Here is a 22,452-nt window from a genome sequence, read left to right on the forward strand (position 1 = left end):
AGTTATGTGATCTACCCATCTAATCTTCAGCATTCTTCTGTAGCACCACATTTCGAAAGCTTCTATTCTCTTCTTGTCCAAACTATTTATCGTCCATGTTTCACTTCCATACATGGCTACACTCCATACGAATACTTTCAGAAATGACTTCCTGACACTTAAGTCAATACTGGATGTTAACAAATTTGTCTTCTTCAGAAACGCTTTCCTTGTCATTGCCAGCCTACATTTTATATCCTCTCTACTTCGGCCATCATCAGTTATTTTGCTCCCCAAATAGCAAAACTCCTTTACTACTTTAAGTGCCTCATTTCCTAATCTAACTCCCTCAGCATCACCCGACTTAATTAGACTACATTCCATTATCCTTGTTTTGCTTTTGTTGATGTTCATCCTATATCCTCCTTTCAAGACACTGTCCATTCCATTCAACTGCTCTTCCAAGTCCTTTGCTGTCTCTGACAGAATTACAATGTCATCGGCGAACCTCAAAGTTTTTATTTCTTCTCCATGAATTTTAATACCTACTCCGAATTTTTCTTTTGTTTCCTTTACTGCTTGCTCAATATACAGATTGAACAACATCGGGGAGAGGCTACAACCCTGTCTTACTCCCTTCCCAACCACTGCTTCCCTTTCATGTCCCTCGACTCTTATAACTGCCATCTGGTTTCTGTACAAATTGTAAATAGCCTTTCGCTCCCTGTATTTTACCCTGCCACCTTTAGAATTTGAAAGAGAGTATTCCAGTCAACATTGTCAAAAGCTTTCTCTAAGTCTACAAATGCTAGAAACGTAGGTTTGCCTTTCCTTAATCTTTCTTCTAAGATAAGTCGTAAGTTCAGTATTGCCTCACGTGTTCCAGTGTTTCTACGGAATCCAAACTGATCTTCCCCGAGGTTGGCTTCTACTAGTTTTTCCATTCGTCTGTAAAGAATTCGTGTTAGTATTTTGCAGCTGTGACTTATTAAGCTGATAGTTCGGTAATTTTCACATCTGTCAACACCTGCTTTCTTTGGGATTGGAATTATTATATTCTTCTTGAAGTCTGAGGGTATTTCGCCTGTTTCATACATCTTGCTCACCAGATGGTAGAGTTTTGTCAGGACTGGCTCTCCCACGGCCGTCAGTAGTTCCAATGGAATATTGTCTACTCCGGGGGCCTTGTTTCGACTCAGGTCTTTCAGTGCTCTGTCAAACTCTTCACGCAGTATCATATCTCCCATTTCATCTTCATCTACATCCTCTTCCATTTCCATAATATTGTCCTCAAGTACATTGCCCTTGTATAGACCCTCTATATACTCCTTCCACCTTTCTGCTTTCCCTTCTTTGCTTAGAACTGGGTTTCCATCTGAGCTCTTGATATTCATACAAGTCGTTCTCTTATCTCCAAAGGTCTCTTTAATTTTCCTGTAGGCGGTATCTATCTTACCCCTAGTGAGATAGGCCTCTACATCCTTACATTTGTCCTCTAGCCATCCCTGCTTAGCCATTTTGCACTTCCTGTCGATCTCATTTTTGAGACGTTTGTATTCCTTTTTGCCTGTTTCACTTACTGCATTTTTATATTTTCTCCTTTCATCAATTAAATTCAATATTTCTTCTGTTACCCAAGGATTTCTACTAGCCCTCGTCTTTTTACCTACTTGATCCTCTGCTGCCTTCACTACTTCATCCCTCAAAGCTACCCATTCTTCTTCTACTGTATTTCTTTCCCCCATTCCTGTCAATTGCTCCCTTATGCTCTCCCTGAATCTCTGTACAACCTCTGGTTCTTTTAGTTTATCCAGGTCCCATCTCCTTAAATTCCCACCTTTTTGCAGTTTCTTCAGTTTTAATCTACAGGTCATAACCAATAGATTGTGGTCAGAGTCCACATCTGCCCCTGGAAATGTCTTACAATTTAAAACCTGGTTCCTAAATCTCTGTCTTACCATTATATAATCTATCTGATACCTTTTAGTATCTCCAGGGTTCTTCCATGTATACAACCTTCTTTCATGATTCTTAAACCAAGTGTTAGTTATGGTTATGTTGTGCTCTGTGCAAAATTCTACCAGGCGGCTTCCTCTTTCATTTCTGTCCCCCAATCCATATTCACCCACTATGTTTCCTTCTCTCCCTTTTCCTACACTCGAATTCCAGTCACCCATGACTATTAAATTTTCGTCTCCCTTCACAATCTGAATAATTTCTTTTATTTCATCATACATTTCTTCAATTTCTTCGTCATCTGCAGAGCTAGTTGGCATATAAACTTGTACTACTGTAGTAGGTGTGGGCTTCGTATCTATCTTGGCCACAATAATGCGTTCACTATGCTGTTTGTAGTAGCTTACCCGCATTCCTATTTTCCTATTCATTATTAAACCTACTCCTGCATTACCCCTATTTGATTTTGTGTTTATAACCCTGTAGTCACCTGACCAGAAGTCTTGTTCCTCCTGCCACCGAACTTCACTAATTCCCACTATATCTAACTTCAACCTATCCATTTCCCTTTTTAAATTTTCTAACCTACCTGCCCGATTAAGGGATCTGACATTCCACGCTCCGACCCGTAGAACGCCAGTTTTCTTTCTCCTGATAACGACATCCTCTTGAGTAGTCCCCGCCCGGAGATCCGAATGGGGGACTATTTTACCTCCGGAATATTTTACCCAAGAGGACGCCATCATCATGTAATCATACAGTAAAGCTGCATGCCCTCGGGAAAAATTACGGCTGTAGTTTCCCCTTGCTTTCAGCCGTTCGCAGTACCAGCACAGCAAGGCCGTTTTGGTTATTGTTACAAGGCCAGATCAGTCAATCATCCAGACTGTTGCCCTTGCAACTACTGAAAAGGCTGCTGCCCCTCTTCAGGAACCACACGTTTGTCTGGCCTCTCAACAGATACCCCTCCGTTGTGGTTGCACCTACGGTACGGCTATCTGTATCGCTGAGGCACGCAAGCCTCCCCACCAACGGCAAGGTCCATGGTTCATGGGGGGGTTGGAACTGATAGCTTAAGGTAAAGATGATATAATAAAAGAAGAATATTTTTGGTAATTAAATTGATAACAGCAACTCGAAATTAATATGAATATTCTGACAAGATCAAATGGTAATTGATAATTTGGGAATTTTGTGAGAATTTATATTTCAGGTTTTACGGAGGTAGTAATCAAATTTCAGTGAAGTAATGTAATAATTTGAGACAGTTTCCATCCCCTTCTCTTATTATAACCAGTAATTATGTAACAATGTTATGATAAGTAAAAATATGTGTTTTGTCATGTTGAAAAGTGAACTGGATCAAACTGTTGGTTATACGGGCACAATTTCTATTGTCTTTGTATTATTTTAGGTAATTTTGTGTGTCAGTTTGAGAAGTAAGTACTGGTTCTCCATAAATAAAAGTTCCGGTTTCAAAATGTGGGGCTGTAGGGGGAGGGGAGGGGGGGGGGGGCAGGAGTGGAGAGGAAGTTGAGGGGGAATGGGAGGAGTTGGGGTGGAAAGAGGATTTAGAGGTGGGCATGGGTACTGGGTTGAGAGAGGGGGCGGATATAACATGGTACACCACCAAGCTACGCTGAAGTGCAGGTATGGGTATTGAAATACAGAGACATGTACACAGGCAGAATATGGCGCTGTGGTCGGCAAAGCCTATATAAGACAAGAAGTGTCTGGCGCAGTTATTACATCAGTTACTGCTATTACAATGACAGGTTGTCAAGATTTACGTGAGTTTGAACGTGGTGTTATAGTCGGTGCATGAGCAATGGGACACAGCATCTCCAAGGCAGTGATAAAGTTGGGATTTTTCCCATACCACCATTTCATGAGTGTACTGTGAATATCAGGAATCTGGTAAAACATCAAATCCCCAACATTGCTGTGGCCAGAAAAACATTATGCAAGAACGGGAACAACGATGACTGAAGAGAATCGTTCAATATGACAAAAGTGCAACACTTCCACAAATTGCTGCAGATTTCAATGCTGGGCCATCAACAAGTTTCAGCGTGTAAACCATTCAATGAAACATCATCGATATGGGCTTTCGGAGTCGAAGGCCCACTCATGTACCCTTGATGACTGCACAACATTAAGCATTACGCCTTGCCTGGGCCATCAACACTGACATTGGACTGTTGATGACCGGAAACATGTTGCCTGGTCAGACGAGTCTCATTTCAAATTGTATCGAGGAGATGGACGTTTAGGGGTATGCTGATAACCTAGCCCATCCAGCTAGCTGTGCAGTCTAATGCGCTGCTTCCCAAGCGGGAGGGCATGCTGGTCCCCGGCACAAATCCGCTCGGCGGATTAGTGTCAAGGTCCAGTGTGCCCGCCAGCCTGTGGATGGTTTTTAAGGTAGTTTTCCATCTACCTCAGCGAATGCAGGCTAGTTCTCCTTATTCCACCTCAGTTACACTATGTCAGCAACTGCTGTGCTAACACTGTCTCCACATACGTGTACACCGTAATTACTCTGCCACACAAACATTTGGGGTTACACTCGTCTGGTATGAGACGTCTCCAGGGGGAGGGTGGGGGGGAGGGGTCTGAAGGGGGCCGAACCACACAATAACCCTGGTGTTGGTGTGGGGTGGCGGTGGAGTGGGTGCACTGCTGTGGCCTGATTTGGGTTTTGAACCACTGAGGGCTACAGCGAGACGAAGGCTCTCTATCGTTTCTAGGTCCCCTGTTTAATACACAATACAATGATGATAACCTCATGAATCCATGGACCCTGCATGTCAGCAGGGGACTGTTCAAACTGGTGAAGGCTTTGTAATGGTGTGGTGCATGTGCAATTGGAGTGATATGGGACCCCTGACACATACGTAAGCATCCTGTCTGAGCACCTGCATCCATTCATGTCCATTGTGCATTTCAACAAATGTGGGCAATTCCAGATGTGGGCAATTCCAGCGGGACAATGCAACACCACACACATCCAGAATAGCTACAGAGTGGCTCTGGGAACACTCTTATGTGTTGAAATATTTCTGCTTGAGCGTATCTGGGACATCTTCTGATGTGCTGTTCAGAAGAGATCTCTACCCCCTCATACCCTTACGGGTTTATGGACAGCTCCGCAGGATTAATGTGTTAGCTCTCTCCAGCACTGTTTCAGACATTAGTTGAGTCCATGCCATGTCGTGTTGCGGCACTTCTGCGTGCTTGCGGGGCTCTACATGATATTAGGCAGGTGTACTAGTTCCTTTGGCTCTTCAGTGTATATTATGTACTTAAACAAATACTTCAATATTACATGAATATCCATTAAATTCATATTAATGTAGTCTTACTGCTCATAGCATGTGAAGATCTGAACCAAACATAATACATTCTATATACATTTTCAAGTATGGCACATGAGTGAACTATATTATGTACCTAAACTACATATTGCAGTATTACACAAATAACATTAATTTCATATTTCTGTACTTTTATTAAAGACAGTGTGTGAATATCCGAACCAAAATATAATGGGTTCTACATACACTCCTGGAAATTGAAATAAGAACACCGTGAATTCATTGTCCCAGGAAGGGGAAACTTTATTGACACATTCCTGGGGTCAGATACATCACATGATCACACTGACAGAACCACAGGCACATAGACACAGGCAACAGAGCATGCACAATGTCGGCACTAGTACAGTGTATATCCACCTTTCGCAGCAATGCAGGCTGCTATTCTCCCATGGAGACGATCGTAGAGATGCTGGATGTAGTCCTGTGGAACGGCTTGCCATGCCATTTCCACCTGGCGCCTCAGTTGGACCAGCGTTCGTGCTGGACGTGCAGACCGCGTGAGACGACGCTTCATCCAGTCCCAAACATGCTCAATGGGGGACAGATCCGGAGATCTTGCTGGCCAGGGTAGTTGACTTACACCTTCTAGAGCACGTTGGGTGGCACGGGATACATGCGGACGTGCATTGTCCTGTTGGAACAGCAAGTCCCCTTGCCGGTCTAGGAATGGTAGAACGATGGGTTCGATGTCGGTTTGGATGTACCGTGCACTATTCAGTGTCCCCTCGACGATCACCAGTGGTGTACGGCCAGTGTAGGAGATCGCTCCCCACACCATGATGCCGGGTGTTGGCCCTGTGTGCCTCGGCCGTATGCAGTCCTGATTGTGGCGCTCACCTGCACGGCGCCAAACACGCATACGACCATCATTGGCACCAAGGCAGAAGCGACTCTCATCGCTGAAGACGACACGTCTCCATTCGTCCCTCCATTCACGCCTGTCGCGACACCACTGGAGGCGGGCTGCACGATGTTGGGGCGTGAGCGGAAGACGGCCTAACGGTGTGTGGGACCGTAGCCCAGCTTCATGGAGACGATTGCGAATGGTCCTCGCCGATACCCCAGGAGCAACAGTGTCCCTAATTTGCTGGGAAGTGGCGGTGCGGTCCCCTACGGCACTGCGTAGGATCCTACGGTCTTGGCGTGCATCCGTGCGTCGCTGCGGTCCGGTCCGAGGTCGACGGGCACGTGCACCTTCCGCCGACCACTGGCGACAACATCGATGTACTGTGGAGACCTCACGCCCCACGTGTTGAGCAATTCGGCGGTACGTCCACCCGGCCTCCCGCATGCCCACTATACGCCCTCGCTCAAAGTCCGTCAACTACACATACGGTTCACGTCCACGCTGTCGCGGCATGCTACCAGTGTTAAAGACTGCGATGGAGCTCCGTATGCCGCGGCAAACTGGCTGACACTGACGGCGGCGGTGCACAAATGCTGCGCAGCTAGCGCCATTCGACGGCCAACACCGCGGTTCCTGGTGTGTCCGCTGTGCCGTGCGTGTGATCATTGCTTGTACAGCCCTCTCGCAGTGTCCGGAGCAAGTATGGTGGGTCTGACACACCTGTGTCAATGTGTTCTTTTTTCCATTTCCAGGAGTGTAGATTTTCAAAGTGACTTACCTGTACAGTTATTTTACAGATAATGAAATATTACATCCATCAAAGACTATTAGACATTATTAAAAATGACAAAATTACTATCTATTGTTGAAAGGTCCTATGAGACACATCTTCACAGTCATTTTTGAGTTCAAATTTTGTCGTACATCCAAAAATATTTTATTTGTATTCTGTTTTCAGAGTACTAAATTGTATCTCTGTATGAGAGTGTTATGAATGTGTATTTGTGGATATGTTAAGCACCTAGCCAAATAAATATCTACCTTCCTTTCCTGGTAATGCCCTGGTAATCCAAAAATCATGTGGCTCACACAATAGTGCCAGTTTGTTACAATCTCTGCCACTGTTATGACAAGTGTTAACATCTTTTGATGCAAGAGTGTGATAACTGCAGGTCACAGCAATTTATCGGCTGCTAAATATGTCCTACTGTGTGTTAATGGTTATTCACTGAGCACAGTGTCAGATATAGTGAAAGTAATGTTTTTAAATACTCAATGACTTATTGTTCCTTTGCCCTGCACTGCATGATAACAAGTTTTATTAATTTTCAATGCAACATGCACTTGAGAATGATTATAAAGCAAAAGTCATGATTGTGTGAATTAAATGAACAGTAATTTACATTCAAATGGCAGAAATTTCTTTCAAAAAGTTCTAAATCACTAGTTCAAAAAATGTTCAAATGTGTGTGAAATCTTATGGGCCTTAACTGCTAAGGTCATCAGTCCCTAAGGTTACACACTACTTAACCTAAATTATTCTAAGGACAAACACACACACCCATGCCCAAGGGAGGACTCGAACCTCCGACGGGACCAGCCGCATCACTAGTTCCCCATGAAGGAAAAATGGATAGTGCTTTCACCAGCATTGTGCTCTTTCAGCAAAGATGCTATGGACCGCTGTCCATCCTACTTTACAAAGCAGAGAAGCCTCTGAACCCTGTGTTCTGTGAAGAGTCATCGACATCCATTCATTTAGCACATAGTGGTAGTTTCACTGTCCTTCTGCCTCTTTCTGTAGAAGCTCACAACAGAACCACATGAACATTCAACCAAATTCATCGTTTTCAAGATAATCGTTCATAGGGTCTGCTTAATAATAATCTGCCCTTTGTCAAAGTTGCTTAGCTCAATGGATTTCCCATTTGCAATCCATATCCTCACTAGGGTGATCACCTGCCCATGTCTGCTCCACTTACATACTTTTGTTACTCTGTCAAGTGCCAGCAATGCCACCAGGTGACATGCAAGGTCATAGTGAGCACTGGTCATCATGTTTTGGCTGATCAGTGTTGACAGTGTACGTAACAGAAATAAACTTGAGGACAATATTATATAAAGACAAGAGCACGTAGATGAAGATAAGATGGCAAAAATGATATTGGGAGAAGAATTTATCAAATCACTGATTGACCTGAGTACAAACAAAGCCCCTGGAGTAACTCATATTCCTTCAGAATTGTTGAGATCCTTGGGAGAGTTAGCTTGGTGTGTAATCTATATGAGACAGGCAAAATCTGCTCAGACTACATGGAGAACACTCATTCTAATTCCAGAGAAACCAAGTGCTGTCAGGTATGAATACTACCAAACCATCTGTTTAATAAGTCATGATTGCAAAATGTTGACACAAATTTTTAAGGAAGAATGGGATTTTCATAACACCAGCAGGAGCTCTGCTCACTTTGTACACATGTAGTCAAAAGCTGTCATTATGTTACCAAGGAAAACATGTATGAGCTAAATCCCAGTTTAATTTTAGTTTATTTAAACAACAATACGAGAGACTTATATTACATTGCCAATTTACTATTTGATTAAACAAATCAGAAACTTTCATGTCATTTTATTACTGCAGCTGACATATCAATATATTACAACACTTTTTTAAATACATACTGAACAAAGACACTCTTTCATTGCAATATAAAAGGACAAAGGCTTTATATATTGAAGAAGTATCAGTTATCACAAAGTTCCTTCCATCTACACAGTTAGTTGTCTTGCACATTTTCGGAAAATGCTTCACACTTCTCACTGTATGCACTGTTTTTACATGTCCTTTGCAAACAAAGCTCTTACCACTAGTTGAGACTTCATAAGAGACTGCTAAATCTTAAAAAAAAAATCCTCTCTTCTTTTTTGGATTTGCCTCATTTGCAAGAAAAATCATTTGAGCATTGATTCTTGCTATATCCATAAGAGCATAGGATACAACCAATCACCAGCTTCTTGTCACCCGTGCGACAGAACACGCACCTCCCAGTTGATCGGCTGTGTCGACTCCTTCCTTTGTTATATTTCAATCCAAATCTATCTCTGGTTTATGTGTAACTTCATCAGTGGTTCCAAAATTGTGTGTAGTTGAAAGTAATATAACTGCCTTGTTTTGTTTCGGCACATTCAAAACTAGTGTCATATCATTCTGAAAATCAAATAAAAAGGAGTGGTTAGCCCTACATTTCCCAGGTAAATATTCTTGTCAGATCTTGCATTTGTTTTTTCTCAATGTGTTGATGCATGTTAGTCGCTTATTCAAAAGGGAGTTGGCTAAGGAATAGCTAGTGTACCAATTATTCATTGTAACACTTCTTCCTCAGCCTTCAGTGTGGGTAACTAGCCTTCCTACAATACCATGGTCCTTTAGGTTGTTTTCCACAATATACTTCAAAATTACTAGTGAAGAATGTTTTAGCATCTTCTAAAGCAAAATTCTTTATCCCGTACTTCACTGGTTTGTTTGGGATATACTAAACAAAAGAACAGCGACCTCGAAAAGCTTGCACCTTTTTGTCTACTGTCACAAATTGTCCTACATTATAAGCGTTCTTGCAATTCACCATAGAGGCATCCAATATTTGCCTTATTGCAGCAAGTCTATTAGTTACTCTTCTTTCTTGCCTTGTACTCTTGTCGTCAAAACAGATACATCATAAAAGGAACAGAAATCTTCTGTGCCTCATCACAGCTCTCATAATCTCCATGCCAGTAGCATCTGCTGTCCACAGTTCAATGACATTTGTGTGGTTTGTTTTTTTAGTCCTATTGAGATACAGCAATCCCAACAATGCCATTATTTCACACCTTGTAGTTTTTTAGCATCTGTTTCTCTGGAATATTGTACACATTCTTTCTTAGATTCAATGTATATGTTCGTGTATTTTACAATTTCATCAATCATTTCCAGGCTAAGTATAGTTCATAAAGCCTCTGTTTCACTTGTGACCCCTCTGGTAACACGTGCAGGCCCATGGAATATTTTCACAATATTTTTCTTTCTGTTTTTGAAGTCACAGTAGGACATATTTTATTCCATTTACATGTTCTGTCCCTCCTAATAAAAATATCACCAGTGGAGAGTGTCTCTTCACAGTCATCATCTGAATTGTGGACTTGATCAGAATCTGAATCGTGGTCACTTTGTGTGATAAATTCCTCTTCTTCTTCAGAGTTGTCACCGTTTTTGTTGTCTGATACAAGGCTGAACTCTGGATCCCTATTGAGTAACCAATCAAGCTCATTGTCTGTCAGCTTTGATCTCACCCTGCACAGTGATATACCCGCTTGTTATGTGTGACCGTTTGATTCAGTTAAAAAGGAACAAAATAAAAGTGAAGGAAAAATTACTTACATGACTTGGAATGTGGCATACTTTGTACACTAAGATGACACACTCGCAGTTTATTTTAAATAACTGTAACTCACGAGAACCTATGACAACACAACTTCTCACTGTGCTATCTGAAATAATAATGCAGGAATAGGTAGGGGCTTGCTATTGTAAAACAACAATGGAACTGTGCACGACAATGTTCTTTGCGGTTGGCGCACTTTATACAGAGGCGCGCCTGCTTGAGAGTTAAATTCACTCTTGTTATTAACCACAAATACAGTTAAGGGTAAATGTATTGGTACATAGCTGTGGAGAATCCCAAGGTCCCAGAAGAGGCTGCAATAAGATGTATGGTTATAAATTTTAAATGCTATCCTTACCAAGCAATTTTACAGAATAAACACTTCTTTGACCTTTGTTGTGTTGTCTCACAAGACTAAGCCACAGCAAAGAACTGTGTAAAAGTATGCTAGCAACCCCAACGGGAGGTCCACACAATGACTGAGACTTCTAAGTGTAAAGCTGTCAGAAGTGAGCTTTTTGGTTAGGTCATCCACATGCTGGTGTCACCACAGTTTACTATACATCTGTATGCCAAGGGAATTTACACATCGTGACTTATCCAATGTGTGCCCATTGATCACTACTTCAGGTATGTGTATGTCATTTTATTTGTTTGTAATTGCATACTATAGGTCTTTGTAGGATTATAGATCAACTATTTGCTGTGAGCCAGTTGTAAATTTGCCCCATTATTCCCCTGGCTCTGTCTGCTATGGGTGTGCAAACATCAGACATTTTCAAGAGTTGTCCACCATACTGGGCAAATCACTGTCTTAATATATATGCAGCTTAGACTATGTTTATATATCTGAAAACTCCTGCCAGGCCCCTAGACCAAAGTGGACCAAACTCATTTCCCCCAAGGAGACCAACACAGGGGCATTTATAACGCTCTAGCTCTAATACTTGCAGAGATACAGACATATAATAGCATCAACCGGCATTATCCACCTACTCTGCAGGGTAGCCTACACATCAGGTCCCTTATGGGTAATCAGGTAGGTAATCTGCCATATGTGGATGTATTGCCTCCCCCCTAGCATATGCCCATCCATTCCCTTCCTTCCGCAGCAAATAATGTGTCGTTTCCAAGTTGATGACCATCAGTACATCATAGTAAGAATACTAAATGCAATGTGATTATACACCCAGAGCGTGCCCCACATTGTGTGGTCGCTGGACGTACACCATGCTCTTAGTGCAGGTATAGACCACTGTATTAACCCAGTTTGAAACACTGTATCATTATATTCATCCAGTATGAAATAGCTATTTGCTTCCATCACCATTATACTTACGTACAAATGCTGCATTCATTATGTATCTGACAAGGACATGGCTAAATAGCGTTGATACGTTCCAACAATAGACATGTAGTTGACAATGCCTGGGTGAAGGGTGAGATGGAGAGAGAGAGAGAGAGAGAGAGAGAGAGAGGGGGGGGGGGAGGTAGGAGGGGATGAGAAGGGACAGCGGGGGCAGGAGGGGATGTACAGAGAGGAACTGGGAAGAGGAGATGGACAGAGAGAGGAGAGGACGAGACGGGCAGAGAGAGGGGGGAGATGCAGATGGACAGAAAAGATGGAGGGAAGAGCATATGGGCTGAGAGGTGGGAGGGAATGATGGGCTCATAGGAGTTGTGCACTTTGTATAATACATACGTGTACGCAGGTAGAGCAGGGGAAAAGTCTACTGTAGATTATGAACAGGAGTAAGCCAATCACTAAAACTTTTGAGATCTTGCATTTAATTTATTCTCTACTCCTAATTTAGTCTTATACCTGTAGCACCATTTGTTTATGTGGTCATCTCTTATGTATGGTTATGACATTACTCCAAAAATGCCTTTAACGCCAAAACACTTTAGTTTTGCTGGTATAATTTTTAAGGTACACAGCTGAAGGCCTTGGCAAGATCACAAAAAAGATCAACAGGGCAATTTTTATTGTTGAGTTCTATCAGAATTGCATTTGTGAGATTAGATATTGCTTTCTCAGTAGAAAATATTTATGGAAGCCAAACTCTTGTTTCACATACTTGCATTGACTACTGATAAGGATACTATTAGAGCTACATACTTAGGGTACTTTCATGCAATTTGTAATATCACATCATTCGTTGGGGAAAATGACTGAAAATATTTCTTGTTGCTTAGAAATGAGTAATCTGAATTCTTCGTGGAGTATGTCCACAACATTCATGCGAGATTCTCTTCTGAAAATTAGAGATTCTTATAACAATATCACAATAAATCTTTCCCCTTAAGTAGTAATCAGAATCAGAATTATTCCCTAAAAAATAGTGCCTATAAAAAGTCACAATACAAGATCAAAAGATGGCTTGCACAACATTTCAAAAAAACAAATGTGAGACTTGTACACTTCTACATCTACATCTGTGCTCTGCAAACAACTGTTAAGTGCATGGCAGAGGGCATGTAGCATCATACCAGTTTTTAGGATTTTTACCCATTCCATTTACGTGTGAAGTGCAGGTGTTGTTAATGCAACACCTCAATTTGACAGCCAATTGAAGAAACATGTTTTTGAAGAATCTATTTATTTACTTGGTTAATATTTAAGGTAAATAATTAAGCAAATGGAGTTCAATGTATTACAGAAATGACACATTAGCTAAAACTTCATCCAATCTAGCATGTAACATAACTTGATGAAGTGCTTAGTTTTCAATTGTAAGATATTTTAACTTATTGCAATTGAGATATGCATCAATTATAATAAGTCATTTCATGTTCACATCACTTCATTGGAGTCTGCTACATGGTCTTTTGTTTACAGCATTGTAATTCTGCCATGTAAAACTCCGCTCATTCCACATTTTAGGAATTCATTGCATCAATGGACTGGATATAAAAATAAATAAAATAAAACTGAATGATGTCTATAAAATTTTTCTGTATGTTGCTTTTAAGTAACACCCGGTATGAACCTTATTCCTGTTTCCAGATTACATCTGGTTTGTGACAGTTTCTAGCAATTAGTATGCACTCTACAGGATATTAGCCTGATCAAATCACAGAGATGAATCACATAATAATCTTAACAGTGTTTATTTATATGCCTAATTTTGGTTCTTCCACCTTCAGCATTGTTTAGTTCCATTTTAAGTGGACTTAAAAACGTGAAAACAATAATCTCATGCTGTGTGCACTCTTTTTTTTTAATTTCTAGATATACTAGTTACAATATAAAAAAGCATATTGTTTCCTTTTACCTGCGAATTTGGGAACTGAGTGTCTCAGAAACCAACACAAAATCTTCATCATCTGATAAAAGTACACCATTGGCAAAATGCAGCTTTTCAAGCAATACTTCACTTGTATTCGTTGTGGGGCTATACTTTAGCAACCTGTATTAAGAAGAGACAAGTGAAAATGTATCTGACATCACAGTTAAAAGACTCATTGAAATAATTAAGTGGAAAAATAATGAACATGGCCTTATCTTACACAGAATGGTTATTACTGCCACTGGTGAAACATAGACTACACTCATTTAAAATGTAGCTGTCAGGGACAAAAAAAAATTAAAATAAAATAATATATATATATACACTGCTGGCCACCGTAAATGCAACACCAAGAAAGACAAGAGGTAGCACAACAAAATTTATTTTGTAGATAACATGTTGACCAAGTATCAAATGATTACGTTTACAGACGTCTGTGACATGTGGTTCCTGCCAGAATCAGTAGCCAGAGTAGCCGCCATTGTTGGAGATCACCGCTGCCACACGTCTCAGCATTGAGTCAAAGAGACGTTGGATGTGTTCCTGGGGTACAGCAGCCCAAGCAGCTTCCACACGTTGCCAAAGATCATCTGGTGTGGCAGCTGGGGATGTAAACTGGGTCACTCGTTAAGCAACCATGGACCACATGTTTTCTATCGGCGAAAGATCCGGAGAGCGAGCCGGCCAGGGAAGCACTTCAGTCTGGTTATTGACGAAGAACCTTTGGACAATGCGTGCCACGTGTGGTCGCGCATTATCCTGTTGAAATATGGCTGTGGCCGAGCCCTGAAGGTAAGGAAGGACAACTGGCTCCAGCACCTTGGATATGTAGCGCCGGCTATTTAAAGTACCGGCAATGCGTACTAGAGGCATGCGAGAGTAATATCCAATACCGCCCCATACCATAATACCCGGTGCAAGACCAGTGTGGCGGTGCATAATGCAGCTGTCCAGCATCCTCTCTCCACGGTGTCTCCACACTCGAATCTGACCATCGTGATGCTGCAGACAGAAGCGTGCCTTGTCAGTAAAGACAATGTCATTCCATTCTGCCGTCCACATCCGTCTGTCATCGCACCATTGGTGACGGAGACGTCTGTGGTTCTGTGTCAATGGTAGACGAAGCAACGGACGTCTTGTGGACAGACCACTCTGCTGTAAACGGCATCGAATGGTACGCACAGGCACTGGATGATGCTTATATTTAGATTAAAGTTCAGTCTTGATCACGTTATGTCTGTTTTAATGAGTAACCGGTTTCGGTTTTTCTATAAAACCATCATCAGACCCATTGGCTCCCTTGGGTTGGTAGGTGGAGCTCTCCTTGCTGCTGTGCAGTTGACTACACAGCAGCAAGGAGAGCTCCACCTACCAACCCAAGGGAGCCAATGGGTCTGATGATGGTTTTATAGAAAAAACCGAAACCGGTTACTCATTAAAACAGACATAACGTTATCAAGACTGAACTTTAATCTAAATATAAAAATTAATTGATCACTGTATTCCAAAAATGTTTACCAAAGTTGTACTGGATGATGCGTTACAGACGCAATGTGCTGTGCTATGGTTCGGGATGTCACTGAGCGATCCGTCACTGCCATGCGCACAATTTGCCTATCAGCACGTGCAGTGGTGCACCGAGGTAAATGCGATTGACCATGTCGGTCCGTCGTACCCTCCTGCATCCAACGGTCACATATCTGCATTACAGTTGTTTGGTTTCGTCCAACACGACTAGCGATTTCTCTGTATGGTAATCCGCAATCTCGGTAAGCCACTATCCTTCCTCTGTCGAACTCAGATACTTGATCAAACGATGTTCGCTGTTGTCTACCAGGCATAACTGATCGTCTTGTGAAACAACCACAAGGTAAACACAAGTGCCGAACGTACACTCATCGAAATCGCCAAGCCTTAAATGGCGCTATGAGGTGGTGCCACAGGCGCGCGTGATGTGCGTCTGCGCTGAAATTCTAATCAGTTGCATATCTCATCACTGCAAACCCATGGTGTAAATTTCACTTGATTCGGATGCTTCCTTCAGGGTGTTGCATTTACGGTGGCCAGCAGTGTGTGTGCCTATATATAATAGAGGGAAACATTCCACATGGGAAAAATATATCTAAAACAAAGATGATGTGACTTACCAAACGAAAGCGCTGGCACGTCGATAGACACACAAACAAACACAAACATACACACAAAATTCAAGCTTTTGCAACAAACTGTTGCCTCATCAGGAAAGAGGGAAGGAGACGGAAGGACGAAAGGATGTGTGTGTATATGTGTGGATGGATATGTGTGTGTGTGCGAGTGTATACCCGTCCTTTTTTCCCCCTAAGGTAAGTCTTTCCGCTCCCGGGATTGGAATGACTCCTTACCCTCTCCCTTAAAACCCACATCCTTTCGTCCTTCCCTCTTTCCTGATGAGGCAACAGTTTGTTGCGAAAGCTTGAATTTTGTGTGTATGTTTGTGTTTGTTTGTGTGTCTATCGACGTGCCAGCGCTTTCGTTTGGTAAGTCACATCTTCTTTGTTTATATGTATATATATGTATATGAATATAATAGAGGGAAACATTCCACGCGGAAAAAATATATTTAAAAACAAAGATGATGTGCCTTACCATACGAAAGTGCTGGCAGGCCGATAGAAACACAAACAAACACATACATACACACAAAATTCTAGCTTTCGCAACCAACGGTTGCCTCGTCAGGAAAGAGGGAAGGAGAGGGAAAGACGAAAGGATTTGGGTTTTAAGGGAGAGGGTAAAGAGTCATTCCAATCCCGGGAGAGGAAAGACATATACAGAGGCAAAGAGTTTGGGCCCAAATATGGCTGTGGCCGAGCCCTGAAGGTAAGGAAGGACAACTGGCTCCAGCACCTTGGATATGTAGCGCCGACTATTTAAAGTACCGGCAATGCGTACTAGAGGCGTGGTAAGTCACATCATCTTTGTTTTTTTATATATATATATATATATATATATATATATATATATATATATATATATATATATATATATATATATATATATATAGTTATAATAGAGGGAAACTTTCCACGTAGGAAATATATATCTAAAAACAAAGATGATGTGACTTACCAAATGAAAGTGCTGGCAGGTCGACAGAAACACAAACAAACACAAACATACACACAAAATTCAAGCTTCCTGATGAGGCAACAGTTTGTTGCGAAAGCTTGAATTTTGTGTGTATGTTTGTGTTTGTTTGTGTGTCTGTCGACCTGCCAGCACTTTCATTTGGTAAGTCACATCATCTTTGTTTATATATATATATATATATAAGAAAAACAAAGATGATATGACTTACCAAATGAAAGTGCTGGCAGGTCGACAGACACACAAACATACACACAAAATTCTAGCTTTCGCAACCAACGGTTGCTTCGTCAGGAAAGAGGGAAGGAGGAGGAAAGATGAAAGGATGTGGGTTTTAAGGGAGAGGGTAAGGAGTCATTCCAATCCCGGGAGCGGAAAGACTTACCTTGGGGGAAAAAAGGACAGGTATACACTCGCACACACAAATATCCATCCGCACATACACAGACACAAGCAGACATTTGTAAAGGCCTTTACAAATGTCTGCTTGTGTCTGTGTACGTGCAGATGGATATGTGTGTGTGCGAGTGTATACCTGTCCTTATGTATACTATGTAATCTTGATGCAGCTATAGTTTCACCTTGAATGTGTTAATAAGAAGAAATGTTTGTTTTCATTTGTATTAATCATAATTTGCGTGAGTTAGATCTGTTTCTCCAGCAAAGTGACATAGAAAGTTAAATGTGCATTCAGGTACATGTGCTCTTACTGGTATGAGTGGTAGCAGCAGCTACACGGACCCTTATAGATACAAGTCCATAATTTAAAGCTATCTGAATGTAAAGATTTCCTTTGTCTGGAGAAGCCAAGTAAAAATAGAATATAAAACTTCAGTAATAATTGTATAAAACAAAAAATTCAGTTAAAATGGTTACAATTACACAGAGATGGAAAGGGTGACAAGCACTTAATATCAGGAAACATAACTCACAGCACAGGCAACAGAAACGCTTACAATAGATAATAATAATACTCCCATTTTGCAACTACACAGTTCTTTTTCTTCAGGGATGAAAGAGGGATCGACAAGAGAGGGTTGAAAAGGGAGGACAAAAGGGGGTAGAGGAAGTGATGAGGCACACATCAATCAGCCTCTCTTGAGGAGCTAATTCCTAAGTCTAGAAGTATTATTTTCTATGTTAAATTATTCTATTAGGTGTAATGTGAGTTACTCCTTCTTGAGGTAAATACTGGTCAGCCTTTTTGTTGATTTGCAATTTTAACCTCAGTATTAATCAAGACACTTTCATATGATTTGTTGACTCAAAAAAAGTGTTCTACAATGTAGAATGATACAAGATGTTTGAAATTCTCAGGAAAAATGAGTATAAGCTATAGGGAAACATGGGTAATATACAGAGGAAACAACACGAATAGAAGACCAACTGAGGGTGCTCAGATTAAAAAGTAAGATCAGGGCGCAATTTTGGCTCCTGTTGTTCAATCCATTCATTGAAGAAGCTATAACAAATAAAAGGAATGTTCAGGAATGGAATTAAAATTCAAGGTGAAAGGATGTCAATGATAAGATTCGTTTATGACATTGATTGTCTGAATGTAAAGATTTCCTTTGTCTGGAGAAGCCAAGTACAAATAGAATATAAAACTTAAGTAACTGTCAGTGAAATTGAAGAAGAAATACAGCACATGTTGAATGATAGAAACAGTCTAAAGAACACATTATATGGGTTGAGAATACATCAAAGAAAGGCAACAGTAATGAGGAGTGACAGAAATGAGATCGTAATAGGGATCAGTTAAACTGCCAGCTACTGCTGAGGGGTATATCAGTTCCTTCACACCTCCCCTTCCTTTCATTCAAGTGCCAATGAGAAGCCTTTGGGCTAGTCAGCTTGGTCCTTAAAGTTTTGCCATCATGCCATTTCTGTCACAAATGCCTTTCACGCAGCATTGTAAGAAGCAAAAGCTACAGAAGAGACACTTATTGTTAACAGCTTTGTTGGTAACCACTGCTTGCTTACACTTTTTCTGTATGGAACTGTTATACAGTTGGGAAGAGAGCTGTAATTTTCATCACATAATGTAGCTATTCTTGTGTGCAAATTAAAACGAATAAGTTACAAGACACATGCAACCAAACATAGGGAGTCATACATAAATTTCTTCATGACCTTAAAGAAGAAATGAAATCTAATCAACACTGTAGACTGCAATGGCAAATGTGTGTGGTATTTTACTCCTAACAGTACAGAGAATATGTGCAGCAGCACAGGGAATGGAAAACTGCAGATACTAAATGAATTTTCAATCTCCAACAAATCCAAGACTGCCATTGATTTGGAACATATGCAGAAATGTTGTTCATTGAACTGTATTGGAATTTTGTGACTATGCCCAAAAGGCAAAATAGGCAGCTGATGTTTTACACAGCAAGACTGCTTTCACAGGTGGCCACTTCTAAACTGGCAAACCAAGAACTTGACCATCCAATTGCTGAACATGCTGTGGTCCACAACATGAATGACATCAGCAGCTACTTCATTGCATGAGACATTTTGATACTTCCTTCCAGCACTAGTTTCTATGAACTAGCAGGTGGGATTTGTCTCTACAGCATATCCTGTGCTCTTGCAATCCTGCTGACCTAAACATCCACCACCTTGTTTCCCATTGCCTCACCTTTTCCCTTCTCTCTTCTGCTCCCACCAGTCCTTCCTCATTTAGATATTGTGTAGTGTCTTCTCCTACACCCCCCCCCCCCCCCTTCCAAAGGGCAGATTTTCTCTCTCTCTCCCATACTCTCCTTAACCTCTCCCTCCACCTCTCTCCTCCATTTTCCATCCTCTCTCCTCCCACATCCCTCACTGTTTCCCCCTTCATCTGCACCCTCATCTCTTCCCCCCCCCCCCCCCCCCCCCCCATCCTTTCCCCACCCCTCCCTCTCTCTACCTTCCATATGCTATACCCTCTGAACTCATTCTGTCTTGTTCTGCAGCCACTGATTCATCTGTTAAAAGGCCTGCCTTGTACCATTCTGATGCTCCCCCCCCTTGACTTGTGCATCCTTCCCTACCCCCTCCCCAACCCCAACAACCAAGCAACTACCCTCAATAACCGATAACCAACAGTCAGTTTCATCATGGCTGCAGGAATTATGGGTGTCATTGAGCTAGTGTGTTTGAATGTGAATGTGTACACTTTTACTACAGATAGAGCACCAGCTCAAAATCTAATGTAAATACTACATTCTGTTGAGTGTTTCTAAGCACCATCCATTATTCAGCTATAGTTGAGTGGTTGCCTTTCCTCTATTTTATATAAAAATAGTAGTATATAAGTCAATCACTTCATCTCTAAGACAGTATGTCATTTTTTCCAGACAGGCTACTATTTCACTGCAGTATTTTCTAAATACTTTCTTGGCACACAGTTTCGTAGCCATCATAAACTGTTTAAAAGAAATCATCATCCACTTCTGACTGTAAGACCTTTATTGCAATTCACTGTCTGTTGATCTAGGTTATCCTGTCATCTTCAAATGAGTGCCTTGTAATGCATTATGTATACAGGTACCAGACAGCATTGTTTGATGGCATAGTTTCTAGGTTTGGCTCGACATGCATGATACTTTGGACTGAAGCCTTATAATTTGGGACAGCTGAAGTACATGACAGGGACACGAGTGGAGGGGGGGGGGGGGGGGGGGGGAGTATGCAGAAAATGTTGGAGGGGTGGCTTTCTATACTTGACTCACTAGCCACCAGTTTTGCTACTCCTTAGTACAAAGATAAAATTAACATAAAAACTGATGACCACGAAGTAGACAATGTAAAGAAATTATGCTACCTGGAAAGCAAAATAATGCATGACACAAGAAGTAATGAGGGTAAAAAAAAAAAAAAAAAAAAAAAAAGGGCAGACTAGCAATGGCAAAGAGGACACTACTTGCTAAAAGAAGTCTATTATTATTAAACATAGGCATTAATTTTAGGAAAAATTTCTGAGGATATACATATGGAGAACAGGATTATATAAAGTAAATCATGGACCATGGAAAAATTAGAAAAGAAGAGAGCCAAAGCATTTGAGATATGGTGCTATAGAAGGATGTTGAAAATTAAGTGGATTCATAAGATAAGAAATGATGTGTTTCTCTGCAGAACTGGCAAAGAAAAAGTATGTGGAAGCCACAGGATAGAAGAACAGACTGGATGATGTGACATACTTAAGACATCAGACAATAGCTGCATTTGTACTAGAGGGAGCTAAAGACAGTAAAAACTGAAGGCTGAAGGGGAACATATTTTAAGAAATGTCACCAAAGATGCATCATGATAGTGTAAAAAAGAAATTAAATATAGAATGCAACACATATCATTCAAAAACCTGAGAATACAGAAAATTGCTTTGACACTGAGTGCATTTCACAAGTCAGGGATAAAGACTGAAGAAAACAGGAACAAAAATGTAAACAGACAATCACAGACTGTAAAAGAAACAAGAGAAGAGAATATAAAAGAGAAGAACGTATATAAAAATACTAAAGCATGTTAGGGAAGTGAGGAGACTTGAAAAACAAGTGATAAAATTTAGCGGAAGGTGAAGCCGGATGTATAATGGGAAATACATGCTTGTGAGAGAGCAGGTTTACAGATGCAAAAGCACTGGACGAGAGGATCCTAGGTGTCATCATTATCCTAGTTAAAGTGTTGTAGAGCTTCATTACTGACTGGCTAATACCGATTAATACTTGTGCTATCATTTTTGCTGGCAATTGTTATTCATGTCAATATAATATTCCATGGAGTCTGGAGCTTCAGATGCCTCCTCTTTCTCATGGTAATTCCTCCCATCAATGATTTCAATGTGATATTCCACAAGGTACATGTAGTGAAGGGTAAAATTGCAAGAACAATGTGACAAAAAATTGATTCTGATGGCATACGAAATCCATCTGCATGCCAAATTGGGGGAACAGTAGGGAAGCATTAAGATTGAGATAAGTTTGGTCCTTTATTAGTACAGAATTTGTGTGATGATGACAACAAGTCTTTACGGAACATAACACTCAACATAGAAGGGATGATATTTATTTATTTACATAGTTTACACCCACATTGGAGCACTAAAATCAAATGTAATACAATAGAGTCTACAATTAAGTTTGGGTCTTAGCAGTCAGCAATTTCTTTGTTTCCCAAAATTTCTTCATTCACTGTGATCTGCTTGCTTGTTCTTCTGAAGATATGACATACTTTTTCCATTCTGATGGCTTGAATGTCAGCCATATGAATTTGTTCTTCAGAAGCAGTTTCTCTTCTCTGTGTTGAATTTGGTCTGTGGTGATGTTCAATTCATCCAGATCACTTTGTACTTCTTTAAACCAGATGTTTTTGGTTTTACTGTTCCAGAAGTAGTCAAAAAGTTGCTTCAAGATCCTAGTATTTGGTAAGCAAGATATGTGGCCGAAAAATGCAATTCTTCTTTTCCGCTT

At 41.0% G+C, this 22,452-nt stretch overlaps 1 protein-coding gene across 3 annotated transcripts in view; it reads right to left on the reverse strand.

Annotated features, from left to right (window-relative positions):
* LOC126466399 (adipocyte plasma membrane-associated protein Hemomucin-like) overlaps positions 1 to 22,452 on the reverse strand; it is a 115,284-nt gene that overhangs the window by 12,485 nt on the left and 80,347 nt on the right. For all 3 annotated transcript variants that reach the window (XM_050096383.1, XM_050096384.1, XM_050096382.1), the window contains exon 6: positions 13,856 to 13,990. In XM_050096383.1, the coding sequence (XP_049952340.1) occupies positions 13,856 to 13,990 (135 nt within the window). The remainder of the gene's footprint in view (positions 1 to 13,855; positions 13,991 to 22,452) is intronic.

This window comes from Schistocerca serialis, chromosome 1 (genome assembly GCF_023864345.2).
Source record: "Schistocerca serialis cubense isolate TAMUIC-IGC-003099 chromosome 1, iqSchSeri2.2, whole genome shotgun sequence".
In the NCBI taxonomy this organism is placed as follows: Eukaryota; Metazoa; Arthropoda; class Insecta; order Orthoptera; family Acrididae; genus Schistocerca; species Schistocerca serialis.